Below are 10,603 nucleotides of genomic sequence, written 5' to 3'. Positions count from 1 at the left end.
GGCTACCCATGCCATTTTTTTCTCAATGATTTTCAACCATATTGCAGGAACCAGATATAACATTAAAACCGCAAGCAGTTTTAAATGACGTTATTTCCGTTAAATGTCATTTTGTGCAGGGACTGTTCTAAACACGGGAAACACGTGGCACTTCACAGACATACTACAGACACCCCCCAGGCACCATATTTAAAGGAATATTTCACTTTTTTTTTCACGTTAATCGTTATTAAAATCAGTGCTCCCGCCAAAACGGCCATTTTTAAAACTTTTTTTTGCAGTGACCCATGTCCCCTGGGGCAGGAGGCAGGTCCCCAAACCCTTTTTAGGACAGTATCTTGCATATTAGCAGTTAAAATTAGCACTTTTAATTTCGAACATTCGAGTCCCATAGACTTCAATGGGGTTCTAACGTTCATACGAATTTGGGGTCCGTTGGAAAGTTCTGGTGCAAACCGAACCGGGAGGTGTTCGGCTCATCCCTACTGGCCACACACTATACGAAAAATCATTTGAAACCCATTTCCGAAAAACAAACATTCGGCCCCTGAGAGCAAACGATATTACCATCGCGTAATGAACGATAAATCGCTCAGTGGACGTAGACGAATCCGTTTTTTGTTCCCTTTTTTCACATATATCTAGTGCAAACAGTTTGGACGGGGAAACACAGTAACCTTTCATTTTATCATTCGTTCAGGAGAAAATTTCCAAACGTGTCCTTCGTTTTTTCAGCTGAAAAACTTCCCAAACCGATTAGTGCCCACTAACTGGCCGAAACTGTCTAAATGGCCGAATTTCCGCCGATTTTTCGTATATAGTGTATGGCCAGCATAAGTCTTGACGTTGGCAGACATTTTTCACACAGTGAACCTTCCGAGTTTTCATCAAGCTTTTCTGTGCATGGCGAGTGAAACCCGTATTTGATACATTAACCATGTATCAGTTATCCTGACTGGGCGTCGTATGACGTACTGCGGGGTAACAGCCGCCGCGCGCGTGGTGACGCGCATTGTGGCGATCGTTGTTGCGGCGCGTCACTCTGACACACTGATACACCGATCTCGGTAAAGAGCCTCTGACGGATCACGGCTGATCACGATGTTGATAGGTTTTTGCTGGACGTGGGTAGAGGAGAGCCGATCGGCTGCTCTACTGACAGGGGGGTGTTTATCAGTGCAGCCCCCCCTCGGATGCCAACCCAGGACCACCCAGGACCACCAGGGATTGCCACCACACTGGACCACCAGGTATGCCACCCTAGACCACCAGGGCAATGCCAGTCAGTGCCCAGGCAACTGTCAATCAGTGCCCATCCCCAATGCCTGCCAGTGCCATCAGTGATGCCTATCAGTACCATCTATCAGTGCCAGATACCAGTGCCCAGCAGTGCCACGTATCAGTGCCCATCAGTGCCGCCTAACAGTGCCACCCATAAGTACCCATCAGTGCAGCCTTTCAGTGCCCATCAGTGTCACCTATCAGTGCCCACCAGCGCTACCCATGAGTTCCCACCAGTGCTGCCTATCAATGACCATCAGTGCAGCCTACCAGTGCCCATCAGTGCTGCATATCAGTGCCACCTACCAGTGCCCATTAGTGCCTATCAGTGCCACCCATCAGTGCCACCTACCAGTTCCAATCAGTGCTGCCTATAAATGCCCATCAGTGTTGCATATCAGTGCCACCCATCAGTGCAGCCTATCAGTGCCACCCATCAGTGCCACCTACCAGTGCCCATCAGTGCTGCCTATCAGTGCCACCCATCAGTGCTGCCTATCAGTGCCCATCATCAGTGCCACTCATTGGTGCCACCTCATCGTGCTGCCTTATCAGTGCCTGTCAGTGCTGCCTTATCAGTGCCCCTCAGTCAAAGAGAAAACTTACTTATTTACAAAATTTTATAACAGAAACAAAAGAAATACTTTTTTCCTTTAAAATTTTCGGTCTTCACATATACAAATACCACCAAAAGAAAGCTCTATTTGTGGGAACAAAATAATAAAAATGATGTTTGGGCACAGTGTAGCACGACCGCGCAATTGTCATTCAAACAGCGACAGCGCTGAAAGCTGAAAATTGTCCTGGGCAGGAAGGGGGGGGGTGTAAGTGCCCCCCTGGTATTGAGGTGGTTAATGAACACGGTGCTGTATGTTCCATTGGAGTGCCAGTCTCTCCAGGCGTAATGGTCACCCGCTGACCTGGCACCATCCCCCGGCAGATGAACTCTTCAACAAGACATGGAGGTTGAATCCAACGCAACTTTACTTCATCTTATTGCAGTACAGAAAATGTCCAGTCTTTCGAAGTGTAAGAATTCAATGACTTTCCTATGCTCCAGCTCTGTGAAAAACAACACTGGCTGCGGGAACATGAAAAGGGGGGGGGAGGGGTCTAGCTATCTCTGAACTAACTAGCACTAAACAGGAGGGGAGAACAGGCTCTCACATAAATAAGTTGTAGTGGCCCAAAACCTCCACTAGATGCCGGCATACTGATGAACAAGAATATTCTGATGCAGTTCGATACGACGTGGTAAAAGGACATGGAAGTGGGACCGAACGCTGCCAATTGAGTCAACCCTGTCCATGCCGGGACCACTGGGTACTTGGACTTTTCTAACATCTTGTTTAGTCAAGAAAAGATAACGAGGAGGAAGAGGAGGAAGAGGAGGAAGAGGAGGAAGAGGAGGAAGCGTCTGCTGAAGAGGTGGTAGGTTATTTGAATTGTCTATAAAGAATATACAGAACCAGTAATATTATGAATATTATTAATCCAGCCACCAGCGAAATGCAATTTAACAAGGTCGCAAAGCCGGAATATTTTTCCGCTTTGTCGAAATTTCTTCTGCGATTGTACAATTTGACCTGGAGGAAAAAGTGAAAAAGATTTATATATTTACATTGTATACAGAAGATCTCCTAAAAGAAACATTTTCTGAAGGACACTATGGGGGGGAGGGGGGGGGGGGGGATTTACTAAAACTGGAGCTCTCAGAATCTGGAGCAGTTGTGCATGGGAGCCAATCAGCTTCTAGCTTCAGCTTGTTCAATTTAAGCTTTGACAAAAAAAACTGAAAGCTGATTGGCTCTCATGCACAGCACATATATGCGTGTCTGTATATATATATATATATACATATACATATATATACATACATATATATATACATACATATATATATACATACATATATACACACATATATATACATACACATATATATATATATATATATACACATATATATATATACACACATATATATATATATATATGGCTCTCATGCACAGCACATATATGTATATATATATATATATATATATATATATATATATACATACAGATATATGTGCTGTACATGAGAGCCAATCAGCTTTCAGTTTTTTTTTTTGTCAAAGCTTAATTGAACAAGCTGAAGCTAGAAGCTGATTGGCTCCCATGCACAGCACATATATGTGTATATATGTATGTGTTTGTTTTTTTGTTTTTTTTTTGTTTTCAGACACCCTTGAGAATAAAATGGTGGTCATTGCAATACTTGTATGTCACACCGTATTTGCGCAGCGGTCTTACAAGCGCAATTTTTTGGGGAAAAAGTACACTTTAAAAAAAAAAAAAAGACAACAGTAAAGTTAGCCCGATATTGGGGTCACTTTTATTCCTATTACAAGTAAACACCTCTTGTAATGGAAAAAAAAAGCATGACAGGACCTCATAAATGTGAGATCTGGGGTAAAAAAAAAACAAAAACCTCAGATGTCTAATTTACACTAAAATGCAATAAAAAATAAAAATGCACAAAAATTTACAAAAAAAATAAAAAAAATAATCCCTTTAAGACCATTGGGCAGAAGTGACATTTGATGTCGCTTCCGTCATCCTATGTTATGGTGCCATCTTTCCATCACTCGGTTCCAGGCCTGTCAGGGTAGAGGACGCAATGGTCTCCGCCACTGCCGACGGCTCCGGAGCGCGGTGGGAGGAGAGGGGAGCACCCTCTCCTGCCCCCCCCCCCCCCCCCCCCGATAGAAGAGGATTATAATAACAGTTTACGTGTAAAATCCTTTATCTTGGAGTACATCACGGGACACAGAGCAGCATAGTAATTACTATGTGGGTTATGGGCCGCCTTCAGGTGATGGACACTGGCACACCCAAGACAGGAAGTTCACTTTGCTGGGATTGCAATAGAAAGGAAAAAACGGGGAGCCACCACGATCCCTGAGGGTGGGGGGGGGGCACAAGCTATCTGTTGTAGCCTCCATCACCCTTGCTCCCAGCAGCAGACAGCACAGTCTTAGCCACCAGAATGATATTGCAGGGGGGGGGGGGAGAAGCCGCATGCAGTAAGGTGCTAACTTATTCATGGAATATTCAAGAATACACCCCCCCCCCCCCCTTGCAATATCCTTCTGGTGGCTAAGACTGTGCTGTCTGCTGCTGACACAGAGTGAGATACTGAGGAGTATGTAAAAGGTATGTGCATTTTACACCCTCTAGTGGTGAAAATTAGGCATGACAACATTTACTCACAGAAGTAATCCATAGGTGAACTTAAAAGTTCCTAGGATTCTTCACTTACCTTATCCCCGCCGCAGGATTCTGCTGGTATCAAACAGACCGAAACCTTCACCCATCATGGCGGGCTGCGTTTAAAAAAAACCTTCAAGGACCGGTTCCCGTTTTTATCGGGGGTCCACTCCCTTCGACCTGCATAGCACCCTGCCAGAAAACTTTATGGTAATGGCCAAAGCACTGGATCCCAGGGTCCAGCCCTCCAAGGAGAGGCGTTACAGGCAAAACCTTTCTTTTTTTCTACAAGCGGAACGTGTACCATCCACTTTGGCCTCAGTGGCACTTTGGATGGATCCGGTTTGTAGAAGCTGTTTAATCCACTAAGGATCCTTCCAGCTGGGCACATCTTCAACCGTGACCAACACCTTAGACACTGGCGAAAGAAATGAGGTACTCCCGGTATGGGAGGGGTTATATAGGGAGTGAACTTCCTTTCTTGGGTGTGCCAGTGTCCATCACCTGAAGGTGGCCTATAACCCACATAGTAGTTACTATGCTGCTCTGTGTCCCGTGACGTACGATAAAGAAAAGTGATTTTGTGGCGAATCCGCCGCAGAGACCACTTTTATCTGAAAGCGGACTGCCCGCTGGTGAAGAGGATATGGGGGTTATGGCAGCTATCTGCCATATCACTTCAAACAGCCCACGTACAATGATGGCGGGCGGTCCGCATGTATCAGTCAGGTATGGTACATACATAGTTACATTGGTCCAAGCTGAAACAATGTAACTATGTATAATATAGCCTATACCTGGAATTATTCTTTAACCACTTGCTTACTGGGCACTTAAACCCCCCTCCTGCCCAGACCAATTTTTAGCTTTCAGCGCTGATGCACTTTGAATGACAATTGCGCGGGCATACAACACTGTACCCAAATGAAATTTTTATCATTTTTTTCCCACAAATAGATCTTTCTTTTGGTGGTATTTAATTACAGCTCGGAGTTTTATTTTTTGCTAAACAAACAAAAAAAGATAAAAAAAAAGATAAAAAATCATGTTTAATAGTTTGTTATAAAATTTTGCAAACGGGTCATTTTTCTCCTTCATTGAAGTGCGCTGATGAGGCGGCACTGATAGGCTGCACTGGTGGGCACTGATAGGCTGCATTGGTGGGCACTGATAGGCTGCACTGGTGGGCACTGATAGGCATAGTTAAGGCAGCACTAATAGGCACAGATAAGGTGGCACCGATAGGCACAGATAAGGCAGTACTGATGGGCACAGATAAGGCAGCACTGATGGGCAAAGATGGGCACAGATAAGATGGCACGGATGGGTGGCACGGATGGGTGGCACTAAGGGGCACTGATAGGTACCACTGATAGATGGGACTGATGGGCACTGATAGGTGGCACTGATAGGTGGCTCTGATAGGTGGCACTGATGGGCACTGATGGGCACTGGTAGATGACACTGATGGGCACGGATATGTGGCACTGGGGTGCAGCACCGTTGTTGAGGCAGATTGAATAATAGCCGATTACCGGCTCCGTTGTATCACATGATCAGCTGTCATTGGCTGACAGCTGATCACATGGTAAGGGGTCGGGATCGACCCCTTGCTCAGATCAGTGATCAGGCGAGTCTCATAGACTCGCCGATCACAGAGCGCGCCGCGCGCGGCCCTCAGGGGGCGCGCAGGCCGCTCGTGCACGGGACGACGTCAATAGAAGTAGTCCCGGCAAAGGAGGTCCGCGCTTTAGCCGTCATTCGGCTATAGCGCGGGTCTCTAGTGGTTAAATTGCTCAAGGGGTGTACAGTACTGCAGCCATCCCCATGGCTTGGATTCTGCGACATGCAGTACATCAGGATGTCTAGAAAATGGGACTTTGTGTGAAAGGGACTGATCTGGTCTGCCAGTAAGTTTTTCAGGTGGACCTGACTGGAGCGTCCTTTCACCCCCATAGACAGGTGGGTGTAAATTAACTTCTTCTAAATGAACTTGTGTTCTTCTACACCTGCCTATCTCCAATCCAGTCCTCTAAAAAAAATGTCATTTACATATAGTTCATTTACACCCATTTGAACCTACTGGACTGGAGCAAGCATAGAATTTTAAAGGGCAGCTCCACTTTTGTGGGAAAAAAATATTGCAAATAAAAAAAAAATAGTATAATGTATACAACTGCGGCACAAGTCATATTGTAATTGAATGTTAATAAAAATTACAATAAAAATTAAAAAACTTTCTTTTTCAATCTGCAGCCGCTGTCATTTTCTGTACAATGCAATATGGCCACATGGAAGCCTCCCTCTGACACTAAAGTCCCTTCCTAGAGGTCTTAGAGAGGGTGGTTATTCATCCCCCATGGTCCCACTATATGTAGGAACGTAGCCAACTTGTCTTGGCCCCATTGTATGTAGGAAAGTAACCACTCTGCCTTGGCCCCACTGTATGTAGGAGCGTAACCACCCTGCCTTGGTCCCACGGTATGTAGGAACGTAGCCACCCTGCCTTGGCCCAACTGTATGCAGGAACATAGCCACCCTGCCTTAACCCCACTGTATGTAGGAGCTTAACCACTCTGCCTTTGCCCCACTGTATGTAGGAGCGTAACCACCCAGCCTTGGTCCCACTGTACGTAGGAATGTAGCCACCCTGCCTTGGCCCCACTGTATGCAGGAAGGTAACCACCCTGCCTTGGTCCCACTGTATGTAGGAACATAGCCACCCTGCCTTGGTCCCACTGTATGTAGGAACATAGCCACCCTGCCTTGGTCCCACTGCATGTTGGAATGTAGCCACCCTGCCTTGGCCCCACTGTATGCAGGAAGGTAACCACCTTGCCTTGGTCCCACTGTATGTAGGAACGTAGCCACCCTGCCTTGGTCCCACTGCATGTAGGAATGTAGCCACCCTGCCTTGGCCCCACTGTATGTAGGAGCGTAACCACCCAGACTTGGTCCCACTGTACGTAGGAATGTAGCCACCCTGCCTTGGCCCCACTGTATGCAGGAAGGTAACCACCCTGCCTTGGTCCCACTGTATGTAGGAACATAGCCACCCTGCCTTGGTCCCACTGTATGTAGGAACATAGCCACCCTGCCTTGGTCCCACTGCATGTTGGAATGTAGCCACCCTGCCTTGGCCCCACTGTATGTAGGAGCGTAACCACCCAGCCTTGGTCCCACTGTACGTAGGAATGTAGCCACCCTGCCTTGGCCCCACTGTATGCAGGAATGTAACCACCTTGCCTTGGCCCTTCTGTATGTAGGAGCATAGCTACCCTGCCTTGGCCCCATTGTATGCAGGAAGGTAACCACCCTGTCTTGGTCCCACTGTATGTAGGAGCATAGCCACCCTGCCTTAGCCCCACTGTATGTAGGAATGTAGCCACCCTGCCTTCGCACTTCTGTATGTAGGAACGTAACCACCCTGCCCTAGCCTCACTGTATGTAGGAGCATAGCTACCCTGCCTTGGCCCCCACTGTAAGTAGGAGTGTAGCCACTCTGCCTTGGCCCCACCACCGTATCTAGGAAAGTGGGAGGGGGTGGGAAGTGCAAGGGGAAAACCCAACAGCACTGCAGGGGGAGTTGTGTGGGGGGCCAGGGAAGCACACAGGGACCGGGGGGCAGCAGAGACCCACAATAGATTGGTGTGCCCCTGAGTATGGGGAGTAATCTAGAGTAATCTAGATGATTCTGCATCCATAGTAGGAGTTCTGGCAAGGGATGTAGCTTGTCCCGGTGGGGCAGAGCGAGACGCATTGGGGGGTGTGGACTGGCGGGAGCCCAGGCTGAAGATGCCACTCTTATCACTACTACTAGACTTCATAGATGTGCGGCACTAAGGAGGCTTTCCTCTTTTACCTCCCGCCACCCTTCTATCCAGGTGCATGAGGCCAGGTGGCGATTGGGACCCCTGTGACCCCTGTAAATACCTACCTTCTTTGCAGGTACCAGTTTGTTTTAAGATTTTGGTGACAGTCACTTTAAATTCCATATTAATCTCTCCAACCTGCCCTATGAGTCATTACAACTTTAGTTTAGATTTTGCTTCTTTTGGAGCCATCAGGCACCAGATCAGATTGTGATATTTACCGTTATAGAGAAAATAATGGAAACACATCCTAGTGGGGGGAAACAAAACAAGCAGATGATTGACCATAGTAGACAACTGTTTGGTTTAACGCTTCTCCGTGCAGACACCGTCTGACTGTTTTGATTGAGGGAGGGTAGACTGGTCTCTCCGACCAAAGAACCAGGCGAGGGGTTTTGGGTTTCCACTTGAAAAAACTCCAATCTGGTTAGCTGTTGGCATCTTGACCCGGTGTGCTCTGTTGCAGGACCTGGTGAAGGAGCACGTGGTTGTGGAAGCTCCGCAGTAATCCAGTATGGTTGAAAGTAGCCCGGAGGAGGATCACCTGTCCCTCGCTGGAGATTTGATAACGGATAGTCTGGATCTTGGCCAGTTGGTGTTAAAACAGAGGAGAAATATGACAAGGATTCTGTGTGAGCTTCAGAGATGGCAGTGGAGAACGATGGTGGAGAAGGTAGAGGCAGAGACTCGTAGGGTGGAGGTTCAGCTTGGTAGGGTGGAGGTTCAGCTTGGTAAAGTGAAGGTTCAGCTTGGTAGGGTGGAGGTTCAGCTTGGCAGAGTGAAGGTTCAGCTTGGCAGAGTGAAGGTTCAGCTTGGCAGGGTGAAGGTTCAGCTTGGCAGGGTGAAGGTTCAGCTTGGCAGAGTGAAGGTTCAGCTTGGCAGGGTGAAGGTTCAGCTTGGCAGGGTGAAGGTTCAGCTTGGTAGGGTGAAGGTTCAGCTTGGTAGGGTGAAGGTTCAGCTTGGTAGGGTGGAGGTTCAGCTTGGCAGGGTGAAGGTTCAGCTTGGCAGAGTGAAGGTTCAGCTTGGCAGGGTGAAGGTTCAGCTTGGTAGGGTGAAGGTTCAGCTTGGCAGAGTGGAGGTTCAGCTTGGTAGGTTGGAGGCACCCAATCTCTTTCTAAGGCCCCTTCCATCCGTTCAAAATGATAATTTAGTCGCTGATGGCTGTGAGTCTTCTGCCTGGTTTTTGGTGCAGGATGAGGTTTGATTCCGAGAACATACTGATTTTACACCTACCCGGAACTTCTGTTCTCTATATAACAAACTAACTAGGTCACAGGAGTTGGTATGTAGTTTGAATAACTTCCCGTAGAGCCCGTAGAAATGCTAAAAACTCCTTGGTTGGGAAAACCTGTACTACCAGATGCCACTGGAGAAAATACGTTTATATCACATAGGGGACTTTTCGTCCTCTATGTCAGTGGTATAAAAACTCAATTATGTGGTGGCTGCATTCGTTTTCTTTTTTTAGGCTTTTTCCCCTTTATTTCCGCCTGGTGATCTGATCTGTAACACATTTCCTACCTTAAGGTGTCTACACTCGGGATAAAGGAGCAAAAGAGACACCTTTGGACAGCGGCATTGCCAGTCTGGGGGGGGGGGGGGGTAGGGGAGTGTTAGATGTACTAGAAAAGGGGTCTCCAAACTCTCTGAACAAGGGACTAGTTTACTTTTGGGGGGCTGGACTGTGGCCATTGGAAGAAGAAAATGTCCCAGCATCAGTGAGAGTAAAAAATGCTCATCATTGGTGTGAGTGAGAGGAATAGTGCCCCATCATTGGTGTCAGTGAGAGGATTAGTGCCCCATCATTGGTGTCAGTGGGAGGAATAGTGCCCCATCATTGGTGTCAGTGGGTAGAATAATACCCCATCATTGGTGTCAATGGGAGGAATAGTGCCCCATCATTGGTGTTAGTGGGAGGAATAGTGCCCCATCTTTGGTGTCAGTGGGAGGAATAGTGCCCCATCATTGGTGTCAGTGGGAGGAAGAGTGCCCCAGCAGTGGTGTCAATGGGAGGAATAGTGCCCCATCATTGGTGTCTGTTGGAGGAATAGTGCCACATCATTGAAGTCAGTGGGATGAATAGTGCCCCATCATTGGTGTCAATGGGAGGAGTAGTGCCCCATCATTGGTGTCAGTGGGAGGAATAGTACTCCAGAAAAAGAAAGCTTTAAGCAAGCAGCTTTTTCAGTGCTATCTCT

The 10,603-nt window shown here is 47.3% G+C and overlaps 1 protein-coding gene across 1 annotated transcript; it reads right to left on the bottom strand.

Annotated features, from left to right (window-relative positions):
* Nucleotides 1-1,922: 1,922 nt before the first annotated feature.
* On the bottom strand, nt 1,923-9,900 carry LOC143933493 (uncharacterized). The gene is made up of 2 exons (XM_077456407.1): nt 8,627-9,900; nt 1,923-2,867 (listed from the first exon to the last, which is right to left on the bottom strand). The coding sequence occupies exons 1-2, from the start codon at nt 9,533-9,535 to the stop codon at nt 2,718-2,720; spliced, it is 1,059 nt and encodes a 352-aa protein (XP_077312533.1). The 5' UTR covers nt 9,536-9,900; the 3' UTR covers nt 1,923-2,717.
* Nucleotides 9,901-10,603: the final 703 nt, after the last annotated feature.

This window comes from Lithobates pipiens, unplaced genomic scaffold, assembly GCF_037356315.1.
Source record: "Lithobates pipiens isolate NorthernLeopardFrog02 unplaced genomic scaffold, aLitPip1_a1.2 Scaffold_27, whole genome shotgun sequence".
Lineage (NCBI taxonomy): Eukaryota > Metazoa > Chordata > Amphibia > Anura > Ranidae > Lithobates > Lithobates pipiens.
Note: the sequence above shows the minus strand (reverse complement) of the source record. Positions and strands in the feature narration are given on the sequence as shown.